Consider the following 24509-nt stretch of genomic DNA (forward strand, 5'->3'; position numbering starts at 1 on the left):
GTATACAAAATATATCTTTGATAATGATTTTTTTATATATTAATAATATTAAGATCTCCGACATTTATAATAATTACAAGAGTGATATTATCCCAATTTCTATAAAGTAGATGTGAAACATATTACCATATGATCTTTTAACAAACGAAATTAACTGTTTAAATTCTTTTTAAAAAATAAGAATCACATGGTTAATGTTAGTTTTTTGTATTTAGATTATTTTTTTCAAAAAAAAAAATTGTATATAATGTATACAAATGAGTTCTAACATTATGCGATTATGATTTTTACCAATTTAAAATTGCAAATTTTTACTATTATAAATATATTTGATTACAATATTCAAATGCATGGTCTATATGTTCATATATAAATTTAAATATAAACTCAACTTCAAATGTTCTTTCTAAATATTCAAAGAAAGAAAGAAAGAAAGCTTTGTGGATATTTTATATTAAGATTTTTTCTGTCTTTCAATTTGCTGAAAAATCAAATATTTTTAGGCCATGAAAATCTTCATTATTGGAAGATATTTTCATTCTTTTTTAAAAAAAAAAAAAAAGAAATTAACAATTAGGTCAATATTTTAATTTAAGGATTAGGGTAATCGCTTTAAAACATCATTTCCTAGATCTTAATTGATGAATCAATAAATAATTTCAAAAAAAAATAATGAATTGATAAATGGTTTTACTTCTCAGTTTATCTTATTTTCTCATATAAAATCCATAGGTATAGATCATATGACTACATCATTAATTATTCTAACAGGATAGCTTTCATATAAAATTAAAAATATTATTTTACAATTAGAATTAACTAATTTTGCACAACAATAATCTCAATTACAAAAATATATATACATATACACGTATACGTATATTTGCATAAAAAAGAAAAAACGTAGCGAAATATAATTAAAGTTGAATAAATCGGCGAGGAGAGGAAGAGTCGTGGGATAGGAAAACTGAAAAGAGAGAAAAAAAAAAAATGGCAGTTGCTTTAGGGTTAAATGGGACCCGCAGTTCATAGTCCCATGCAGAGGACAGTTTCCACTCGGCGAATAATCCGGCTAAATATTTTCCGACACCAGAGAGGCGGGAGGGGAGGAGAGGGGAGCGGGACGGGGACGGGGGGGACCATCACCACATACTCGCCACGTTTGCGTTGACCAAAAGGAGTAAGTGAAAAATTTTATTGTCAATGTGGACCCCACTTGTTTGGGCCAATAAGAGAACAGAAATCCACGTGGGGATGCCATTCCAAGTTTGTTATGGTCGGCCCCATTTTCAAACTAATGGGTCCAGGTGATGTTTGTCACATTGGAAGTTTGTTGCTCTAGCTCCTATCACCTTATCGACACGTGGCAAGAAACCCAAGTCGCGGTCAGGGGGTCTAATTTCAGTAGCTCATCACAAGAAAGATATTTTATTTTTTATCATAAATTATGTATGAAAATTAATTTAATTTTTAATAAAATTAGACGCGATATCAAACCGGATTGATGATTGGATTGATTCGAGTTAAGTCAAATAATATACGTTTTAAATAAGTAAATGATTATTAATTTTATTTTAATTCAATCAAAGTCATGAGTTTTGCATGATTATAAATAATGCTAATGATGAACTTCAAGAAACTCTGCTTGTTTTAGGGAGGGGGGGGGGGGGGGGGGGCTTCCATAGGTTAGATAGATATATAAATATTTTGGAGAAGGATAATGGTGGTTAGGGTACATCTTGCCTGCCACTAAACTTACATCAAAAAATATTTAATTTTGCATATATAAATTAATCTAAATTTCATTTGATTAATCTAAATTTATAGTAGGAATAGTGATCTATCTATCTATCTAAGGCATAATCTTGAAAGTAGAAAAAAAAAATGAAGAATGATTGAAAAAAAGTGTGATTAAAGGTTTGAGGGTGATGGAGAAAGTAAAAGCCATGCTTTTGGAGACCACTAAACAAACAATGACTTTGATAGCATCCAATTAGGGTTTTTTTAATGATGTTAATAACTTAGCAAAAAGATGATTGATGGAAAATTAATTAAACTTTTAACACCTATCATAATAAAAGGATGGTTGATAGGAATTCTAAATTAATCATAATAATCTATAATAACATTTTCTTTAATTATTTGCTGACTCATACCTTAAAAGTAATCTTTCTTTTTCTGTTTCTAAATTACACTATCAATCCCAATTATGCCATATACCATTAGCAATAATTAAAATTTTAATAATATTGAAATGAGTAATGTATTTTATTTTTAAAAAATAATTGAAAGTGAAAATTTTTTTATGATAGTGTCTATGTGTGCACATACACGTGGAAAAAGTTGAAGGATTTTGGAATAGTAGCATTTTAAAAAAGGAGGTAAAATCTCAATGATTAGCTAAACCTGGCTACAAATAAAGCCACTCAACCCGCAAAAATAGCGGCCGTTGGGCCAAATCCACGTGAACTTTCACGATCGGTGGCCGGAAGGCGACGGCTCAACCACTAGAAATGGTGGAGATCAGCTATACTCGACACATAACATCATTGGACACTAACACGTGTGGCCCCAGAGAATGTTGACTCCGAATGGCCCTAATAAATCCCACCCACACGTGAGTAGATCTCCTATTGTTTTCTTGTCGGGCCCTTGCTACAGGCCCAATAGGTTCATTTGGCCCAAAATAACGTCATCCACAGTTAGGTAACTTTGGGACATAAAAAAATTAGGTTGATTTTGTGAGAATAATTGGTTTTGTACTAAATGTCTCTCATTTTGTAGCTAGAAAAAATTTGTTAATTAGTAGCATATAATTGTCTTTTAATCAATGATATTAGCAGACATTCGGACAGAGTCCATTTATGTATATGACAAAATATTTTTTTTTATTTACACACGTGTTCTCACGCTTAGATAAAAATAATATTTAGGTGAAATTCTCCCAACAGTGATGATACCATATTTTGAAATCCTGACCTTAGACAGATAATATTCGATTTATTTCCATCAATCTAACCACCTACTGGTCAAAACCAACTAATTTAGAAGATTGAAGACAGACAAACCATTAAGATTAGGACAAATGACAATTTGTATTATCACGACATTGTAATAACTTGTAGCAGAACTTTGAATTTGTTCTGATTTTTTTTATTAATATTATAAAATTTTCTCGTGTTTAATGAATATATTTTTTTTCAAGTTTTGCTTAAGTTTCTCACTACATGACTTTGTTTACATTTGTACTATTATATGTAATAAGAATTGTTGTTATTATCATGCTGAGGGTATTGAGAAATTTATGTCTAATGTCTCCCTAACATCTGGCAAGTGTTGAGATTAATAATGTAAGGATAATTAATTAAAAGGCTATTAATTTAGTATAATATTAATTATATTCATATAAAATTCAAAGGAGGATGGAAGCTAATAATGGAAAAATATATATTTTTGGCATATTCAAAGAGACATGATGGATAAACAAATAAACAAAAGCCACCTGAACCATTGTTTCTGAAAACCCTGGATATTAATTGCGAATTAATTAATTATAATCAAATGTTCTATATTTTGTCATTGACTAATTGGGTAATTAAGAAAAAGAAAAGGTCAACATTGCACCTTACATCAATAATTTGTTTACTCAAAAAATTCTTTAATGAGTGCAAGAAACATGCCTGAAGGATTTTTTAAAATAAAACAGCCTTAGCTCTCAACTTGGTGTATTAAACTTACACTCAAGCAATTTGTACATGTTTTTCAATGGTTTTAGGAGTAATGTCTTATTCAAGAGGGAATCTATGATGATATTGGAAAATAAATATTTGGAGAATATTATTATAATAAAATCTTAATTCTGTCAACCAAGCGCAGTCCGTTGGTTTTTTTTTTTTTCCTTTTTTTTTTTAAGGTTATAGAGAGATAGATCTCAAATTTTACTTTGTGTAGTAGCGAAAGTTTTCACTGATTTGATGAGTTTTTTTTTTTAAGAAGAAATCAAACTATAAATTTTATTATGAGAAAACTGTATGTAGTTATATAAATCAATATATTTATATATTTTTGTATAAGAAGTTTAATAATAAATCACATATAAAAAAAATAAAAAACATAATATTGACTGGAAGTATCTGATCGAGTTGACGGAATATAATATATAGACGATCGTCTGCTTCACTTGGTGGCTATTTTTGGCCATTGTGCGACTCTATAGTCTTTTTACAAGTCCGATATGATTATCTTCAAATTTCTTTCTTTTATTAGAAAGGAGATCTGCATTTCTTCATGCATAACTATTTAAATAACGAAAGACTCTAAACAAAACCATCATAATGGTAACAATAACTCAAAACTAGATTTAAAAATAAAATTTCAAGATATGGGCAGCAATAAATTCTAATATTTGGACGATAAATTTAACTGAGTTTTATGAAAATGAGGAGGGCTATCCCTGCATTACAACTTACAAGATTCTCCCTATCCATTTAATCTTTAATGAAATTTTTTAAAAAAATTCCTAATACTAGTCTGAACATAGGGTATTTTATAAAAACCTAATTTAGCATTTTCTTACGCAAACAATTACGTCTTCAAAAGCTTGAAAACATGTTAGGGAAAAAACAATTAAAGAAGAATATAGTAACAAAGTCATAGAAAGAAAGACAAAGACACCATTGATGATAAAAGAAAGTAGCTACCAAAACCACTCCCAACCATATAATAATTTTCATTGTTGGTTTTAAAAATATTATCCATCTCCACTATCTAATGACCACTTGGCTACAATAACTTGACTTGAAGTCACTGTTCCCATCACCTATAATTAACATTTTCAGGAAGCAAGAAATTCCCTTTCTTTTTCAATGACACTTCCTGGTATTTTAGAATAGCAACATATTTATATTTTTTAGCCACAAATATGACATGAGATATTGGTCAATGAAGCTTGGCCTAGCGGTTTTAGTAAGATCTATTATTTTCTTAATATTTTATTTTTATTTTTGTAATTATAGATTAACTTGCTCAACCAAAGAGTTAAAACAATAGGGTAATAATTAAAAAAATATTTATGGAATTGAATAAGCAAAAATGAATATGCCTAAGATTTATGTTGATCATGGTGTGTTTGGACACGGTTCACATGGACATGCCATTATCCAAAAGCCCATATTCATCTTCTCCTTGCTCGTTGTTGTCTACACTCAAGCCCAATCCAAGGCCCATTATGAATATTATTTGATCCATATCCATGCTTATCGTAGTCGTATTCTTGGAATTCTTCCTCAGCAGATAATACCATTCTCCTGAACAATCCTGTTGCAACAGCCATTAATGAGCATTTTAATTTCATATTAGGAGGAAGAACTGTTAAGGCATCACATTATTATTCCTTTCTAACCAAAGCTAATGATGTAAATGCGGTTAAACAGTTAAACAGTAAGGGATCATCTATTTGATCCAAATTCTAACCGCTAAATCTAAATTAATAATTAAGAAATGATATATAAATTTTTAAAGATTATTTTCATTCAAAAACAGTAAGGGAGTGCTAATTCATTTTTTTTAAAGATTTTTCTTTTAAAGATTATATAGATAGGTATAATATATATGGACATACAGAGATGTAGCTTCTATCTGTTAGGCCCAAGCCCGTGCGTAGGCCCATTATCAGCCTAAAAAATCTCCAAATATGGCGATGTGAAATCCAATCCTTCGACGTCTGCCAATAGCCCTTATCATTATCTCTCTCCACTCTGCAACTGTTTCAAAAATGGCGACTTGTTATACCTCTGTTTCCCTTACACCGAAAGCTCTATTTTTCTCTCCAAAATCCTCTATTTCACAACTCTCCCCTTTCGTCCGAGTCAACTCACTCACTTGCCTACCAATTCGCTCTCTCTCAATCACTCGAGCCGCAGCTTATGATAGTGATTACTCTTCAGCAAGGAGCAGTAGCAATGAGCAGAGAGAAACGATAATGTTACCGGGCTGTGACTATAATCATTGGCTAATTGTAATGGAGTTCCCGAAAGACCCTGCACCTACTAGAGAGGAGATGATTGAAACCTATATAGATACTCTCGCCACTGTACTGGGCAGGTAAAGGAGATGGCTTTTCCCTCTTTCTTAGTCAACAAATAATTATATGTTTTATACTGTGTTTAATTGTTTTGGTGGCTATGTTTTATACTTTATAAATGGTCACGTGGGTTTTCTCTGTTTTACAGTAGGGAAGCAGCTATGAAGAACATGTATGCATTTAGCACTACTACTTACACTGGATTTCAGTGCACTGTATCTGAAGAAACCTCTGAGAAATTCAAGGGTAAGCGTGCAATGTGTAAATGCCTATAAGATGCTTGTTTTTTTCTTGTATGAAAGTTAACATTGTCCGGTATTCACTTATAGATGCCAATTTGTATTCTTTTTTATAGGATTGCCTGGGGTTCTCTGGGTGTTGCCAGATTCTTACATAGATGTGAAAAATAAGGACTATGGAGGTTGGTCTTTTTCAGTTATTAGTAACTTGGAAAAAAAAATTTTCATTTTGGCATGTTTGTTTTGTTCATTGTTAATGTAATGTGGTTCTCTTGAATTGCATGGGTTTTATAGGTGATAAATATATTAATGGGAAGATAATTCCTTGCAAGTATCCTACTTATCAACCAAAGCAACAGAGAGATTCTAAATATGTAAGCAAAAGATATGAAAGACGAAAAGATGGCCCTCCTCGTGAACAAAGAAGACAAAGGGAACAAGAAACTCAATACAAATCGGCATCTGAATGAGGTATCCTAGGAGCCAACTATCTTTTCTTGTTATTTATAATTTTTATTTTCTTATATAGATTCTCTCTTTTTGACAGTTCGAGAATGTTTTGACTCTAAAGACAGATGTACCCAGTGAATTTCTCTGGATATAAGGTGTGTGATCAAGCCACTTGTTTATGGAGTGCTTGCTGCTTTTTTGTAATGTCTGGTGTATTTTTCATTTGAATATGAGAGATTGTGATGTATGCTTGTTAATTGAGGGATGATAAATATATATTAACTAAAGTTAGATTTCAGTAGTTGTATGGCTGAGCCTATGCTAATTGGATGGATTATTTCTACCAATGCTTCATTTGTTTGCACATTTTTTCTGCTTTCTTCATTTGTTTGCATCAGCTAAATATCACATTTTAGGACTTCATAAGCCAAGTCAACTTTAATTTATTGACTAGAAATTTATATGCTGAACACTTTTCCTTCTGTTGGAACGCTATACTCTGCCCTAGGCTCTTATTTTTTAGCATCCTCTTTTTGTTATTTAGATTAAATTAGATGTTTTAGGGTGGTTTCTACTGGACCAAAAGTTTAAAACATCAAATTTACTTAGAAATGACTGATCTGGCTCTTTCTTGCTTTTGGCTTGAGACAAAACAAACTCTATTCAGTAATTTTGATTACATCTGGGGCCTTAGCATATTATTCACAGCTGCTTCAACTAACCGAAAATGATACACTTATACATTAGACTGAAAATTAAAAGATTTCTCTTAACTGAATGGTTTTGAATCTGGATGTGTGCCTTCTTAAAATATTATTTCAAAGCTGATTCAAGTGACTCAGTACAGTATAACTCTGAAACCACAAAGAAACAAATTTCCCTCTTTAAAAACTGACTCATTCAACAGTTCAGGGATGTTGTACATGCAACTATCTCTATGTATTATTTCCAGAGAAATGGAAATCCTGTATAGATGACATTAAGACACTAGTTTCTGTAGATATTTTAATGTCAAGTCTGTCTTTCTTCCCTGGCCCTATGATTTCTTTTCCCTCATTTTCTCCATACCCCTAGTTTTTCAATGTTACAAGGGAATGACTTCAACATGTAACAGTGGCTAACCTCCACATACCTTATTTGCGGCATCATCCGCTGCACCATCTCCCATTCCATATGCAACCTTGCTAGGAACTTCAGACATAGGCCTTCAACCTTCCAAGTGGTGCCATTTATATCCTCAAAGCTGGAGTTCATGGACTTCAGGTCTCCATTTTCAATGCAAAGATATTGCAAATGGCATAGAGATGTGGGATTAATCCATTGTGGTGGAAATATGCCACGGTAATACCTCAGATACAGCTCTTGAAGATGTGGAGGAGGAGAAAGTCTATCCAGCTTCTGAAAAATCTCTTCTTTGTCACATCCTTCAGCATTAATTGATAAAACCTTAAGCTGTTTAAGATGTGATAGGACTGTTAGTTCTTCTTCTTCTATTTCACTTTCTTCGCACATGTTTATTCTTAGTACCTTGAGTCGCCACAAATTTTGGAGCTCCCTTAATTTACAAGCATCCTTGTTAGCAGCACCCACTAGTTTGAATCCGGACAGCTCTTGGAGATTTGAGAGCCTTCCCATTCCCTGGGGAACATATTGAATAGGACAATACCCGATGTCCAAGATAGTCAACTTCTTCAAGGATGTAATTGATGAGGTCAGTTTTTGTAGATGACTGCATCCTGATAAAACCAAAAGTTGGAGGTTATGCAGCTTTCCAACTGAACACGGCAATTCTTTTAGGGTAGAAACCCCCCTTAAATTCAGATATGCTAGGCGTTCAAGGGAACTGATCCAAATGAATAAGTCATCCATGCTAATATTTTCCATTCTATTTTGTGAGAAATCTAACACTCTGAGGGACTTAACTGCAAATAGTCCATTATTCCTGTAAATTATAATTGGGGAGTTTGTCATCGTCAGCACTGCCCGGAGCTTGGATTTTCTGTTTAGTGATTTTGTGTCTGCTTCACATGTAAAACTCAAACGTCGGGACTGTGGTGAGGGCCGTTGCCTGCCTTGTTCGTCAAAGTTGCAAAATGCCTCTTCTCTGGCAATTTTGATGGTCAAATCCCTCACCATATCATGCATCTTGCAACTGTAGATTCTTCCATCATAGCCTCTTTGCTGCACAACTTCAACTAGGCACCTGCTGATGAGCTCAGATAGATAGTCAAAGGCTAGTTCCATTGCGGTTCTTGTGCCATTCCCCTCAATGAAACCTTCTCCAATCCACCAACAAGCTAACTGCTCAGCCCATATTTCGGAGTCCTCTGGATACATGGAAAAGCACAATAGGCACTGCTTCAATCGAATAGGAAGCTCGTCGTAACTAAGTTGTAAAGAAGCCATGACTGAACTTTCACTTTCTCTTGTAGCCAGTGCATCACGGAAATTGTTACAAATCCTTCTCCAGACTTCTGTAGATTGAGTTTTTGACCTCAGTAAGCCTCCTATGGTCTTGATTGCTAGAGGAAGTCCTCCGCATTTTTTCACTATGTCTTTCCCCACTTCTTCCAACTGAAAATGCTGCTGTGCTTCTATATCTGATGCAAATGCAATTTTGCAAAATAGTGCCCAACTTTCTTCTTCATTCAGAATTCTGGGCTGATGAATTCGTGCTTTCTCAACTCCCATTTCAGTTGCGACATTTTCTATCCTCGTTGTGATTATCATGCCACTGCTTTTCCCCTCCCTCTTTGGTAGCCCAGCACATATTCTGTCCCACCAGCCTTCAGCACTCCATACATCATCCATTACAATCAAGTAACTCCGATTTTCAAGCGTTTGCTTAATTTTTGGTAGCATTTGAGCCATGTCCAGTCCATTGATATCCTCTCCCAATTGTTTCAACATGGTCTTCATAATCTCTTCTTCATTGACAGTTTGAGATATTGAGACCCAAATCCTCTTCTCAAAACGATCAACAATTTGTTTGTTGTTAAAGATCTTCTGTGTTATTGTTGTTTTTCCCAAACCTCCCATCCCCACGATCCCAACTTGGTGCAATACCCTGTTTTCTGGAAGAATCCAGCCTATTATCTTTCTTGTATCTTCTGTCAAACCAACTACTGTAGATTCATCATAGACTGGTGATGTCCACCTCTTCCCAAAGCTACCACTTTTGTCATGGATGCTTTGTGGTCCAATTGTCTTGAAATACGATTGCAAGATCTTCTGCATCTTTTCAATTCTCTCATTAATGCTTTTCAGTTTTTTCCCTGTACGATACTGGAAGATCAACTCATGCGGGGAGAAGTTGTTTAGGTGAAACCTTTCTTTCCTATATTCTGCTCTGAGGAGGCAGTCTGTCAATATGTCCTCTGCATCATAAATCAGTTCTCTGAGCATACTTAAGGTTGTCTTCACAGTTTCCTCCTTTCTTTTGAGCTTGTAAGCATCTATAAGAAAGGATTTCATAAGGTCTAGCTGTGCCTTCATTTCACTGAACTGACTTCGAAATTCAAGAACATACTCGCTCTGTTTCTTGAGTGCTTGAATTAGTTGCTCTATAAGGACCTCAATCATAGCCTCTGCCATCACTGAATTTACAACCTGTAAAATGCTGGCAGCCAAAAATCATTAATCTCGTCTTCAAAATTATTTAATATTCAGCTAACATTTTGATGCATATATTTTTACTCATTTTTTAGAATTTCTACTCCAAAATTTATGCTCAAATTAAGTTCATCCACCCCAAATAGCAGTTTTATGTCCATGCTGACCCCATAGTTAAGTACACCAATTTCCTCCCTTTCTAGTTGTTGTCTCATTGATCGAAGCAATTAGAACTAATTTCCTCCTGATCTTTGTGGAGAGCATGTTTCAATAATCCTTGATCGTCATTTCAGACTTTTTTTTTTTTCAAGAAGAATGAATGAGATATGAAAAGGGAAAAACTATAGAACTTTTTAGAGCCATATAGCAGAGTGGATAATAGAAAAGAGAGAATTTTGTTCTCAACAAGAAATGATTTCTTTTCCCTGAATCTGATTGATATTCAAGGAAGAAATCCTGTTTTCCGTTTGGATTTTCCTACATCTCTACATATACTTTTGGCAATTTCATTTCCACAACATAGAGATTTTTCTGAAACTCCATAATATGTTAGCTACAGAACAGTAAAGCTGCTGCTTATAAAGATACTGGAACATATATAAAAATATAGGAAAAGAAGTTTTGAAGAGGAAAAGGCATACTCAAGTATTGCTTTTATTTCTTTTTGTGATTCCAAGCTTGTATGTACTTAAAATCCTGAGAAGTGTAAAAAAGGAGATCAGTTTTTTTTGTGAATGAAAAAAGGTGCAGCAAACCTGGCAGAAAATACTACAATCTTCCAATACTATATAAATATCGAACATCAAACATAAAATGTCTGAGTTAGAAAGAAAAGTAAGAAAACTGAACATGAAACCTGTGGAGTCAGCTGGAAAAGGCATGGAAAATATATGCTAGGAAGTGGGGATGTTGTATCTGTTGCCTGTTGGTCTGATAAACCCAAGTTTTTTGCTCATGTATCTCTTTTTATGGATCATATTACATTCAATGTAAAAGATTTCAGTAACGACTTAGAATAGTTTGACAATTATGATGGTCTTGTGTGGATGAACTTGCGTCCCATTTTGTCTCCCTTTTCAAGTTGAATCAGAGATGTTAATGACAAGTCCACCCTGTAAAACCAAGTGGATTTGCTTTTCTATCCTAATTTGCGTTGCTTTTTTCAGATGTCAAAAGTAAAATTCCATTAGGGTCCTACCACTAATCACTGATCATTGTCTTGCTGAAATTAGCTATAACCACTCTTTCACTGGTAAAATATATTCTGCATATTATATCATTTTCCATATGCGCCTTTCCCATAGGTTTATATAATTGTTTTGTTCAAAAACCAACAACTTACTGGAAGTATTTTGATTGAAGCATATTTACACACTGTTTGGCGTTGCCCTCTTTGAAAAATATGCATTCAAACTGGTGGAGAACTTATCCAGTCTAATAGACATCGACTTGGATATTCACACATTACCCAACTGCCTCTCACCACAACCCCAAATTGGTGCAAATTTCTGTTTCTGGGAAGAATTCACACATTCATCTTTTCTTATCTTCTTCTGTCGAGCCAACTATGATAGATTTGTCATAAACAAGTAACATTATCGGTCTTTCTTATATTGCTACTGTCACAATTGGATGCTTTGTTCTCTCACCTCTGCATCTCGGTGATTCATGCGAGAAAGTAGCTTAAGTTAAATCTCTATCCCGGAAACACGCTTCCGGGTGTGAGCACTTGCTGCAGTTGTCTGTATAGTTTCCTTCTTAACCTAGTAATCTAGTATACACCAACTTTTACCAGACCAAGCATAGCCCTCTTGCCTAGATATAGTTCTCCAATTCAACTACACATTCATTTGCTTCTCACAAGCTTCACTTAGTTGCTTTGCTAAGACTTCATATCTGTGAAGCACTAACACAGGATTAATACTTTAAGTTTTGATTATCATTATTGAAGTGCTATCATTTGAACTAAATGTGTGTAGAATATTGAAAGATTAAATTGCTAATCACAAGGAATTGTTTTGAAAATTTGAAATTGTTAAAATTATCAATTTTATGAATAAAAAATCACAAACAAAGATTGAATTGATTAAATTATTTTCAAATCTTTGTTTTTAACAAGCTCTTGAGCAAATCATTTGTGAATTATGCAAATAATATAGCTTATTATCATGAAATATTGAAAGACAAAGAAAGCACCAAGGCAAGTGCATATGTATTCATGTGCTCAAATTTTATGGAGATGTGTGAAAGAATGTGACCACTCAATGATGGTGAGAATAACAATTTTGGATCATTCATAATATCTTTCTAGGATACTCTGCAAGACATTCTAAGGGGAACATGTTATTAATTCAGTGCATGCTACAAGGGTAATGGCAACGGCTGCTTATCTTCTCTTTGATTGTTCTCGCCTCAATTCTAATAGATAAAAAAGAATTCTTACAGAGAGAGAGTTAAGATTTTGAGGTTCAACGGTAAAACAACATTTTGAGTTTCGCTGCAATGAAAAAAAAAAAAAAAAATTGTGGCAGAGAGAATTCTAATTTTTTTTTTTTTTTTTTTTTTGCATTCTTAATTTTCGAGCAGTTAATAAGATTGATATAATATCTCTTGAATTATTAGATAAATAGTTATTGATTTTTTAATGATTTTCCAAATTGTTTGTTTTGCTATTATTTTCTACAATTTTTAATCTATCTATACAAACTTTGATCAACGTAGACTTTTCTATAATAGAAGCACGTTACAGAAAATCTCTGAAGCAGGGAAATTTATTGTCTATACGTATGTATATTAGGCAAACCCTTTTGTGATAATGGGCCTTGATGGGTGGCAAGGAATACATTTGTTGAGGAAAGAGCCCAGGGATGGTCTTTGCACTCCCAAAAACAATTTAAATTTACCAAAATGAAAATTAAAAGTACAAATTTTGGAAACCCAAATGATTTCTTTATTTATTTTTTCAATTTGAAGATCTGTATCACTGAATTAAAACTAACGATCTCAAAAATAAAAAATCAGTATATAAATTTTGTGAATTATCCACCCAATTTAACTATTTTCCAACATGCTAAAATAAATATTAATTGAATTTTCCATAGAAGTTTGGTAAGGAGAGGAGAAGGGGAAATAGGATTGTATTTTGTTTTTATTCATGAGAAAACAATGAAAATTTGGTTTAACATTAAAATAATAATAATAATAATTATAATAATCGTAAAGGCTTGAAATTTTGCTAATCTTATAAAGAAGAAAAGTGAGAAAAAGGCAGCATTGGATCCTTAAGCATGTTTATATATTAGTATCACGTAATTGCAATTACCAATAAATATCCGTGTTTTAGGGTCTCTTTTTCAGCTAATTATGACTAATTTTTTTTAATTACTACTATCTTTAGTGGTTGTGTTTAATTACTTCTTCACCCCCACATCCTTTCACATAAATTTTATTACTTTAGGCACAGATTATGCTCTACATAAATAGATTTATACATTTTAATAATGAAAAATACTTTATTACTTTACCTATAAAGTCATAATTCGGTAATTGGATTAGTATGAACGTCTCTCGTAATTCAAGCATATAATTATATGTCAAAAAAATAATTATGTGGATTAGACATTATAAAATATATTTTACTTATTTCAATTTAAACATTTTTTTACATTGTTAAAACCAATATTATTTTTAAAATACTTCGTAAGAAAATGGGTTCTAAGTGAGGAGAAATTTGTAATGATATTTTATATTTGGATGAGTGGGAAACGTGTATAAAATAATTAAAGTTAATAAGCAATAAGGATACAACTTAATGGAGCTTTTTTTTTTCTATTAAATCCTTTATATATATTAATTTTCTTTAATAATAAATTTGAAACAAAAATAATTTAATTATATTATAAAAATAACTTACGATTAAACTTTTAGAAGTTAACTTATAATTACAACAGCATGACTCGCAACTTGCAATTGCTTTTAAGCTTGGGTTACTCGCTAAGGATCTGAAGAAAAGGGCAAAAATTTTTAAAAAAAAATTAACAAAAAAAAAAATCCAAGTTGATAATAGAGAAATAGCTTTATGTTTTGTTGTGCAACCAATCCATTACAGAAGAGGTCACGCACAGGTCACGGGTGGGGACCTGAATAACCCACACGTGGACCAATTTTAACCGGAACTTGCTATCCTACCCAGCATCTTTCCGAAACCACAAGAGTAATAGCGGCATCTTTTTAACACGTTTACTAAGTAACCAGTTAGGAATTGGTCCACGTGAGTCAATTCGTATCGCCACGTCAGCTTTTCAGGCCCTCAAGGGAACCTCATTATTACTCTTTGGAAGTCTTTGTCCACACACTGTCACTGTTCAGACTCCTGGGATGACCAACACTGAAAGGAAAATAAAAATTAAAAAAAGAAAAAAAACTAAAAACCAATAATCCGGTAGGATGTTAACGCCAGAGAATCTAAAACCTAATTATTTATTTTTAATTGGAAGGTTAAATATATCGAAGTATTATTACAAGCTAATGAATAGTCTTTCATTTATTTACTAAATTAATAAAAATTCATGTCATCACAAAAATTTGACTAAATACATTTTACTTTTAATATAAGTGAAAAAAATAATTAAATCATTGATAAATCTAAAATTATTATTACGAGCAAAATGTTATTTAAATACCAAGATTTGAGTGTAAATGTCGGTGCTTTTTGTTCTTTCTTTGGTGGCAGAAAGGAAATTAAGTACATATTTTAGTGTCCATTTAGTCATAGGAAATTTGCATTTGATGGTAGTCATACCATACGGTGGGTTGTAATGACAACAGGAGAATTATGAAATTTTATTACTTTTCTTTTTCTAGTTTACGTTCTGATTTGGAAGAAGTGATTTTATGAAAGGAAAGAAAATAGGGTAAAATATAGTCGCGGAAAGGAAAGGGATTTTCCCACATTTGAAAAGGAAAATAAAAAATGGCAAGGTAAATAAAATAACAATTAAAATCGATAAATAATAACATAAAAATGTAATTTCTAAATAATATTAATTTTCTTTTCCATAATTTCGGCATTTTCCAAATAAAAGAAAATCCTTTTTTTTTCTTTTCACTTCATTCCAATCCAGACATAGGATAAAAACAAAGAGTAAAGATAAATAGTTCATCCTTTAATTTTCTCGCTCATTTATTTTCTTTTCGATCCTTAAACATAACATAGTGTTAGTGGTCAGCCAAAATTTATAATTAGGATAAGAAATTTTTATTTATGGTTCCGGTGCATATTTAGTGTCATACCTTAAGTCTAGACATGGCTACGATTCCAGAAACGTTAGTTTCAAAAAATTTGGAATCGGAATTGAACCAGAAATTGACTATTTCAGTTTCGATTCCAGTTCCTTAACGGTTCAAAAACCAACGGTTCTAACTAATTTTTCAATCGGTTCTCAACCGATTTTCCAGCGAATCACATAATTGTAAAATAAAAAAATAGAAAACATTTTGAAACCGGCTGGTTCTTGAAATCGCCGGTTCACAGTTCCAAAAATAGAGGAATCGGAATCGAACCGTAGGCCACCTGTTTCGATTTCTGTTCGAAACCTAAGTTTCGGTTCGGAGAACCGTAATTTAGCCACCCCTACTTAAGTCAATCCATAAAAAATATTTTAAAAGAAATTTTATTCTTTTTTTATATATCAAGAAAATATCTAATCTAGGAATTATTAAATTACCTTCTTACCCTTTTCTAAATCAGAATTACCCTTTTACCCTTTTTCTAATCAGTTGCAGTCTTGCAGAACTGGGAATGTAAAGAAAGAGTAGAGACCTTCAAACTCCTGACTTTTTGACTGGATTTTACAGCCGTTACATTCTTCTTGTAGATTTGTACTCTTCTACAGCATATGTAATTGACTAAAATGCCCTTTATTTATGGATGATGACCTCGTTGGATTTCATTTATTTTTGGCAAAAGAATAAAAATAGAGAAAGAAATGGTAAATATATTAACCTTATGCATAACTTTATTGAGATTTAGGTTTTCCAATTGGGTATACTGAGAAATAAAGATGTAAGATTGATTGGTATTGATTTGTTTCCATTAATTTGGTGGGGGACCCATCTCTTTTTCTTTTCCTTTTTTTTTTTTTCCTTAAGGAGTTATTATTATTATTAGGATGGAGAGGGACCCAATTTCTTGGAGAAATTATTGAAACTTTGCTTGTGATAATGGGAAAGCCAATTTGTAGATATTGTCATCATACTACTATTTTTCACGTTTTATATTTATATATATATATATAATTTGAAAAAAATATCTATTAACTCTTGCTATCTTGGAAGGACGGATCTAACGAGATTTAGATATATCGGGTAAAATTAATTATTTTGATAGCTGTTTAGCATTTTAATTACCTAAAAAGCTGTTGCTAAACGTCTTAGTTTTGATCATAGACCATCTAAGTTTTATAGTTGTTGATATTAAAATAAAAAAAATACATTAAAAACATCAATCTTTTTCTTAAAATATCTTAATTAAAGGATTTAATCTTGTCATCCTTTTTTTTTTTTTTTAAATGACCAACTAATTTATCCATTTAAATTTAAGTTCAAGTTTTCTATTTTTCAAAAAGATTATTTCAAACTAAAATTTATCTCTATCCTATGCAAAAATCATATATATCAATTTAAATATAAACTTTAGTTTATTTTTTTAAAATTTAACAAAAAAAATTTTAATATCTTTAATTCCAACAAAAAAATCTTATCCCAAAATTTTTCCTCTCAAATAATTTATTTAAAAAAAAACATTTAATGATTTTATTTGTTAGTGGAAGGCTATCTACACGTTGCTCTCAACAATGATGCAAAATTATTCCAAGGTACATATATTGCTTAAGGAGTTATAGACCTTACTAAACAATCTAATAAAAACATGAAGCAAGGCACCAAATCACTCCTAATCTCTCTATAAATAAAATAAATAATAATTAAATTATAAACTAAACCCAAATTACATAAAAATAAACCCTAAATATTATTTCATTAGGTGATACATTACAAAAATAATAAATACCTAAAAAACAAAAAACAAAAGCCCCTTTGGCCCCAGCCACCAACAACCGATTGGGCAATTTAGTAAATTCTTACATTAGATCCCGAACTCTCCTTTTTAAAACAGTCTTTCTACTTTCCATCTCTTAAACCTCTCTTCTCTCTCTCTTTTTTTCTTTCTCACTAACCAAACAAAAACCATGGCCAACTTTAACAAGAAAATAAAACACTTTTTTTGCAAACTAAGTTTGTTGATCTTTTTTCTTATACCTCTTTCTGTATCCTCTTCCATTCATGACCTCCTCATCTCAAAAGGGTTACCAGCTGGTCTTCTTCCCAAAGAAGTGAAATCTTTCACTCTATCGGAAAATGGCTACTTAGAGGTATTTCTTGACGGGCCTTGTTTGACAAAGTTTGAGAATAGAGTTTTCTTTGATAGTGTAGTGAGAGCTAATCTCACCTACCGTAGTTTATCAGGAGTTGTTGGTTTGTCTCAAGAAGAACTCTTTCTTTGGTTACCTGTTAAAGATATTATAGTTGATGATCCAAAATCAGGCCTTATTCTCTTTGACATTGGTGTTGCTCATAAGCAATTTTCTTTATCTCTCTTTGAGGAACCTCCTGATTGCAAGCCTCAAGGTAGCTTTTTACATTCTTTTTTCTTTTTCTTTCATGGGTTTTCGTTTTTTTGTCTTAATTTTGTTAATTAGGCTCTGATTAAGGCTGGAACTCATATTTGAATCACGAAAAGAGAGTTTAACTTTGATAATTAACAGCCCAATTAACATTGTCTCTTTATGAATGTCGTGGACTGCTTTTTGATCAGACTGAAATCAAGTGTAAAAGAGAGAAATGCATTAATCTTTGATGGTTCGGGTAAAATTTGAGTTCTTTAATAGGGTTTATCTTTTGTTTGTGGGTAAGTTGTGAGTGGAAATGTATAGTTAATTTTAGGCAGTTTCTGTTGTTTGCACTTAGATTTCTGTTATGAGTTTCAGGTCACGAAACAGTTTTAGATTTTTAACGTATAATAGGCTGACAGACAATTTCCAGTAACATTCAATAGCTGTTGTTATGTTTCAGAAACTGATTGCAGAGTCTGTTTCCTCTCTCTTTCTCTTTCTTTTGTTTCTTTGTTTTATTTTGTCTCTTTCTCAAGAAAATTCTTTAAAAACCCAAATTAACCATTCCAAGAAAATTAAGTTTCCCATGTCATTTTTATTTTAACTAGAGCATCGTGTTATAATAATAAAATTGTGATCAAAGTGTGTTCTGACGAGTCTTTTTACCAATACGGTGATCACTATTTACCTTATTGGGTAGCTAATCATAAGAATTTTTGCTACAACATTAGGGTCTCTCCATGAATTTAAAAAGAATTACAGCATTATCTATTTTTGCTTAATTTTTAATGGCTTGGCTTAATTGGTAATCATGTGATTGTGCAGGTGGATTGGAGAAGAAAGGAGTGAGGAAAGAGAAAGGATTTGAGGCTTTGAGATAGAAAAAAAGATGCTTCCCTGTTTCAAATTTGTCTCTTTTTTTTTTCTTTTTCTCCATATAATGTTATGTGGTAATGATGGTAATGGACTAATTGTGGACTGAGTTTTTCTTTTTTCTTTTTTAAATTTTCTTTTTTGTTTTATATTTCTAATCATAGTTCTATAGGGTTCTTAGCTTTAGAGGGTTTGTTAGGAATTGTAAAGAATGTGAAATTCTCCAATCTTTTTTGTTCTAAGTAAATTAGTCATTTTAATCCTGTAGCTCTTGTCCATTTTCTTCTGTTTTTAGTCATTTTAGAGTGAGAAAGTTTGCTTAAGAACCAAAGCAAAGTATCAAATCACTTAGACTAAATCATTCTATCTAGAATAATCTTTTACTCTATAAACATAGTTTTTAGTTCAAGAAAGGGAAAAAAACAAAGAAAGGATCCATATAATTATTCATATATAGCCATTACATCCATAATAATTTATAGAACTTATAGATTTTTAGTTAATTATTTTATTTAAATCTGAAGGGTGTAAATTAGGGAAACAATATTGTTTTTCATAATTTGTAATTTTTTAGAGGAAGAGTGTTATAATTTAAAATTTTAAGTCTCCTATATTAGATAACAACTTACTCATAATTAAATTATTTGTATATGACAATTAAAATTTAAATATTGTCATTCTTGTATTGATGTGGCTTGAATTTGTAATTTACAGTTTTAAAAATAATTTAACAAAATGTTAATTGATAATATATGTTTCTTGTTTTTGAGAAATTGACAATATATTGTCAATTTTTGTGTGTGTGTGTGTGTGTGTGTGGGGTTATTCTGCTCAACTTCGTTCCAAGAATTATTTTTCTAAGAAAAAAAAATACAATTAGTGCCATTTTATATGTTATTTAGGAGACAAACTTTTCCTTTTTTTTTTCTTAGCTTTTAGCACGGTTTAATTAACTGCAATGTATTATAATATAATATAATTATATACACTTATAATTTCGAAATTCCACTATAAATAAATAAATAAATATATATATATATATATATATATATTATATTTCATTACGGTTTATCAGTAAAGTAACCATACTCTAAAGTCAAAACATGATTCGAATAGAAGACAAAAATGTCAATCAACCTATTTACATTATTAATACAATTTGTAATCTTTACATTATAAATATAGTGAAAAATCACTTTATTTAACGCGGGAATTTGTGGGCCATCCCATTGAACTAGTGGGGCCAGGGCGTTTGTTGTTATTGTGTTAAGTGGGCCCATAAGTAAATAAGGGTTTCGTTAATCAGCTGGTGGTGGTTGCACTTTGTTTTTTTGTTTTCCTACTTTCCTTGGCATTATCATAGACTTTTTTTCTGCTACTGCTAGTCTGCTACTGTCCATTTACCCTAATTTGGCTATGAGACTACGAGATGTTTATTTATTTATACACAAACATGCCCTAAATTTTAATTTTTAGGAGAAAAATAAAATTGTATTTGCTTCTTCAATGTTTTGATTAACTATTTAATTTAATATTTTTAAGTTGAAAAAATTAATGTTATATATAATTAATTAAATTCAATGAAAAATAAAAGTTGTAATCTTTTTTTTTTTTTTCCCCTTCTTTTTCCAATTGGGAATCTGAGTTTGGCTGTTTGCTTTGTCCTTTCACATTTATTGTTTCGCGAAAGGTCATTTTCCTATGGCTATATTGAATGATCATAGCCAACTAGAAGGGTGTCAATTATTAATATATAATACTGTATAAAAAGAGAAATCAAATGGATCATTGTCTTAATCTATTTGGCCTTTGCCATTAGTGTTGAAACATACAAGATTTTTTTTAACTCTTTATTCAACTTTTTTAGTTTGGCTTGATTGTTAGGTTGTGATTATAGGAATAATTATTATGTTATTAGGATTACAATTCATCTTTTTTGAAAATTACTATTTTTTTTTTATTTGAATTTCTATTCCAAATACCATATGCATATAGTGATTCCTCTTTGTAAGTACTTTTTTATGGATAGAATTTTAATTTTACATGATCGATCCGCTATGTTTAAACGTATTTTATCACTTCAACAACTTTTATATTATTCGTTTGTATCTCACAAATTGGCTGAAAATGTGTTGCCTTCTCTAGCTCTTATTGCACTTCTTGTATTTTGAATGGCACATATTTTGATATAGCTTTTGGTGTTTTGACTAAGTCAATATGCTACTTTTATTATTTAGAGTATTTAGTAATGAATCTTTTATACTACTGTTTAGAGTTTGAGCGAGTAAATTAGAAAATTTCGCTTTAATTCTTGATGAATTGCTATGTTTAAAATTTGAGGGAGCATGTTACGAAACGTCCCTTTATTATTTGATGAAATGCTAATTAAAGACCGCACTTATAGAACAACTAACAGTTGCTAAAACAACTAATTAAAGGAGTACTTCTAAAATATATATGAGTGGCAATAAATTGATTACCTTTGCCCCTAATTTGTAAGAATCTAGTAATTGGAGCATCTCTAATGCAACTATAGATTATGGCTGATGTGTTTTAATAAATATAAGTTGTGAATAGTGATATGACTAAATGCGTATTTGTAGATGTTAGATTTTAAAAATAGTTCTCTAATGAACAAAAAAGAAATCAGTTTCAGCGTAACAAAAAGTTTGAGTACAAATAAAAGAGAAAGTACTAAGGAATATAAAAAAAATTAAGAAAAAAAAAATGAATAAATAGAAAAAAAAAAGTTGAGTCACGATGTCTAACAAATCCTCTGAAAATAGAGAGAGTGATAAATAATGTCTCTTTTTTTTTGACACATCAGACTCACATATTAAATAAACAATAGTCGCATTGGAGATGCGCTTAAATATACATGCATTCGGAGGTATATCTATATTTGTGTGTTTTAATATATAATATATTAGTACATACTTTAGGTGCACTGATTAAAATTTTTAATTATAAGATTATTTAAGTTTCTATCAATTTATTACTAAAAAACAATTCTATCAATTTATTTTATTTAGTATAAATTTTTTGTTAAAATTTTGATTTATCGTTTTAAGTAAATATAAATATAATCAAATGATATAAAAATTAATAATCACCATTGGACCTCCTATTTATGTCTTAATTTCTTTAATTTGAGAGAAGAAAATCCAAAAATTAGAATTAATTTTTTCGATCAAGTAAGATAAGCATACACAGGTTTCTATCTAATCCTATGTTGGGCTTTGAGCAATAAGACCATGAAAAACTTGAGCAGGTGACTAAAGTGAAAGCAAGTGGGAATTGATCATTTATAAGCCAAAAGGCATATATTCCCCAACAATGGAGGCATTAGACATGCTTCTCTCTAATCTTTTTCTGAAGGTACATAAAATATCATTTTAATAGTTATAATCATCAATTGCAGATTCCAAAAGTAATTTGACCTTGCAAGGAAATACAACAACAAACACTATTTCAACTCTCAAATAAATGTCGAAGTCGAATACCTTGTCTAAGTATGCAGATTGAAGAGCACATCCCAATCAACTCAAGACCTACAGTCTACAGAAACATAATTGTCTCCAAAACAATTTTCTAACAAACATTAGTAGCGGTACTTGGTGGAGTAATCTTTTGGAGCGATAACTAAGCCTCGACCCTTCCTTGCCCCACGGTAGACAGTTTCAACAATGTCGATGAACTCTTGCTTATCCTTAAGAGCCCAGTTGATCTTGTTGTTGTTTCCAGTTCCAAGATCAATCATAATATGCTTGTTCCTAAAGAAGAACATGACTGTGGACGGATCGTACAATTCATACATTGTGTTAAAATCTGCCACCTCTGTGATGTCCACAAGGTAAATGACAGCAAAATTCTTTATTTTCTCAGCAACAGATGCCAGAACTTCATCCATCTGAAAGGAGGTAACATTAACAAATTAAATAAATTAATAGGGAAAACATAGCAGATCGATCATGCAACTGCCTCCACAAACTGGTCTAAATTAAAACATCACTTGAAAGATAAATCACAATGCTCAAAACTCGGTAATCAACAATATAGTGTTTGGTAAAGAACATTTTTAATGGTTTAAATTCTTGTTTTCGGCAGTCATCCCGGTTAGTCTCACATTCAGAAATGGAATCAAAGATGTATTAAGTAAGATAAAAGTTCAAGCATGCTAGACATTTTTGAGCAAATCAAAGAATTTTAATACTACAATTACATTTTTTAGGGAATTAGATTTTCTTCATGTTCTGCATGACCCTCAATTATCTTCATATATACTAGCAATTCAGCAGGGAAAATAACACAAACCAAAATAACTAGCATCCAATCACATAAAAAAAAGTTAAATCCCAAACCAAATTACAGGAAGTTTAAGAACTGTGACATTATTAATAATGATCAGTCTATGAACATGTAAACATGTAATACTTAATTTCATTTCTGAACATTACAGTCTCTATTTACTATATAAATGAATTTAAATTATAAAATTCATTTGTAAATTGTGAAATCTGGTTTAATCATTTTAAATTCCATAAATTTGAATTAATGGGTGTGCACAAAACATTATATTTCATAGTTAGCATGAAAATACAAATGAATTCCACAATAATTCGTTCATATCAAACGTGCCCTTCAATCACAACCTTGTTTCAACTCAGAAAGAAACTAAGAACAGACTGATAACTTGGCTAGCATACAGATTATAATTAAAACTCTTCAACTATATATATAGATATATAAACATACAGATATTCTCGTCTTATGAAAAACCATTTTTCAAATATCAGAGGACATTTACAAGCAATTTATACTTTAGTGTTAAATTTTCCAAAGTATAATTAGGGATACACTATAACTCCTAAATTTTCCAATTTAAATTCAATTTCCAATTAAGCTAATAGCAGGAATGTTATCTGTTATAATATCCAATATGTACCTTTCTGCATTTCCCAATTTGGGCTTCCTGAGACAATTCTGCATTAACAATAATAATTAAAAATATACCCAGATAAAAAGATCTGAACTTTCTTAAGCAAAATCAAATATAGTCTTCCTGATCAATAAATACCTTAAAGGACGGGCATGATTTAAGCGCAAACCTACAAGTTTAAATTACAAAGCCATAGAACCAAAAAGAAAGAAATTAGAAACCATAACAAACGCCAAATATCCAAACTTACTAATTCTGCTCATGGAATATTTCAATCAATTCTGTCATCATCACATCCACAATCTATCCATCGAAGATGAAGCAAGAGGGATTACCTGCATGCAGGTTTCGTCCCAGTCATGGCCGAACCGGATGATGACAACCCGTTCTTCTTCGGCAAGAATCGCCTGATCCACGGCCCATCCTGAGTGCAAGTGCGGTAGCAAGTACGACATGGATTCTCTCTTCTATTTCCACTCAACGTCGAACCCCTCCCTCTCCCTCGCAATCCTTGCGAAGATTGGCGTGTGGTTTCAAATTTAAGAACAGATGAAGACTCTAGAAGAACCTGACCACGGGCCAGCTTTAGGGGCAACTGGAGCAACGGCACGTCTACATACAAGTGAATAAATGCGTAATTACAA

At 31.5% G+C, this 24509-nt stretch overlaps 4 protein-coding genes across 7 annotated transcripts; 2 read left to right on the top strand and 2 right to left on the bottom strand.

Moving 5' to 3' along the window:
* Window positions 1-5051: 5051 nt before the first annotated feature.
* Window positions 5052-11816, bottom strand: LOC105632852 (disease resistance RPP13-like protein 4). 3 transcript variants are annotated; one of them, XM_089724232.1, is made up of 4 exons: window positions 11240-11816; window positions 11025-11079; window positions 7904-10390; window positions 5052-5316 (listed from the first exon to the last, which is right to left on the bottom strand). In XM_089724232.1, exons 3-4 carry the CDS (start codon window positions 10363-10365, stop codon window positions 5286-5288), a joined length of 2493 nt encoding a protein of 830 aa, XP_089580358.1. In that variant the 5' UTR covers window positions 10366-10390; window positions 11025-11079; window positions 11240-11816; the 3' UTR covers window positions 5052-5285. The 3 variants fall into 3 exon arrangements, with proteins under 3 accessions (XP_089580358.1, XP_020534454.1, XP_020534452.1); XM_020678795.3 differs by lacking the exon at window positions 5052-5316 and having other exon boundaries at window positions 7413-10380; window positions 11240-11811; XM_020678793.3 differs by lacking the exon at window positions 5052-5316 and having other exon boundaries at window positions 7413-10390; window positions 11240-11811.
* On the top strand, window positions 5701-7137 carry LOC105632851 (multiple organellar RNA editing factor 9, chloroplastic). Its single transcript, XM_012215308.4, has 5 exons — window positions 5701-6102; window positions 6231-6328; window positions 6438-6503; window positions 6616-6792; window positions 6869-7137. The coding sequence occupies exons 1-4, from the start codon at window positions 5774-5776 to the stop codon at window positions 6789-6791; spliced, it is 669 nt and encodes a 222-aa protein (XP_012070698.1). The 5' UTR covers window positions 5701-5773; the 3' UTR covers window position 6792; window positions 6869-7137.
* A 5748-nt stretch (window positions 11817-17564) lies between the features above and the next one.
* LOC105632853 (serine protease, putative (Protein of unknown function, DUF538)) lies at window positions 17565-19193 on the top strand. Its single transcript, XM_012215310.4, has 2 exons — window positions 17565-18069; window positions 18879-19193. The coding sequence occupies exons 1-2, from the start codon at window positions 17631-17633 to the stop codon at window positions 18932-18934; spliced, it is 495 nt and encodes a 164-aa protein (XP_012070700.1). The 5' UTR covers window positions 17565-17630; the 3' UTR covers window positions 18935-19193.
* Window positions 19194-22202: 3009 nt separating this feature from the next.
* Window positions 22203-24459, bottom strand: LOC105632854 (thioredoxin-like protein YLS8). Of its 2 annotated transcripts, XM_020678936.3 has the most exons (4): window positions 24201-24436; window positions 24004-24034; window positions 23872-23909; window positions 22203-22836 (listed from the first exon to the last, which is right to left on the bottom strand). In XM_020678936.3, the coding sequence occupies exon 4, from the start codon at window positions 22834-22836 to the stop codon at window positions 22528-22530; it is 309 nt and encodes a 102-aa protein (XP_020534595.1). In that variant the 5' UTR covers window positions 23872-23909; window positions 24004-24034; window positions 24201-24436; the 3' UTR covers window positions 22203-22527. The 2 variants fall into 2 exon arrangements, with proteins under 2 accessions (XP_020534595.1, XP_012070701.1); XM_012215311.4 differs by lacking the exons at window positions 23872-23909; window positions 24004-24034 and having other exon boundaries at window positions 24201-24459.
* Between the last annotated feature and the right edge of the window lie 50 nt (window positions 24460-24509).

The sequence above is a fragment of the Jatropha curcas genome, chromosome 7 (assembly GCF_041381405.1).
Source record: "Jatropha curcas cultivar XTBG-Jc1 chromosome 7, XTBG_Jcur_1.0, whole genome shotgun sequence".
In the NCBI taxonomy this organism is placed as follows: Eukaryota; Viridiplantae; Streptophyta; class Magnoliopsida; order Malpighiales; family Euphorbiaceae; genus Jatropha; species Jatropha curcas.

Coding starts and splice junctions, on each gene's coding strand:
- LOC105632851 (XM_012215308.4), top strand. CDS start 5,774: ATGGCGACTTGTTATACCTCTGTTTCCCTTACACCGAAAGCTCTATTT. Junction 6,329..6,437: donor AACCTCTGAGAAATTCAAGG/GTAAGCGTGCAA, acceptor TCTTTTTTATAG/GATTGCCTGGGGTTCTCTGG. Junction 6,504..6,615: donor GAAAAATAAGGACTATGGAG/GTTGGTCTTTTT, acceptor TGGGTTTTATAG/GTGATAAATATATTAATGGG.
- LOC105632852 (XM_020678795.3), bottom strand. CDS start 10,365: ATGGCAGAGGCTATGATTGAGGTCCTTATAGAGCAACTAATTCAAGCA.
- LOC105632853 (XM_012215310.4), top strand. CDS start 17,631: ATGGCCAACTTTAACAAGAAAATAAAACACTTTTTTTGCAAACTAAGT. Junction 18,070..18,878: donor TCCTGATTGCAAGCCTCAAG/GTAGCTTTTTAC, acceptor GTGATTGTGCAG/GTGGATTGGAGAAGAAAGGA.
- LOC105632854 (XM_012215311.4), bottom strand. CDS start 24,320: ATGTCGTACTTGCTACCGCACTTGCACTCAGGATGGGCCGTGGATCAG. Junction 22,837..24,200: donor GGGACGAAACCTGCATGCAG/GTAATCCCTCTT, acceptor ACCTCCTTTCAG/ATGGATGAAGTTCTGGCATC.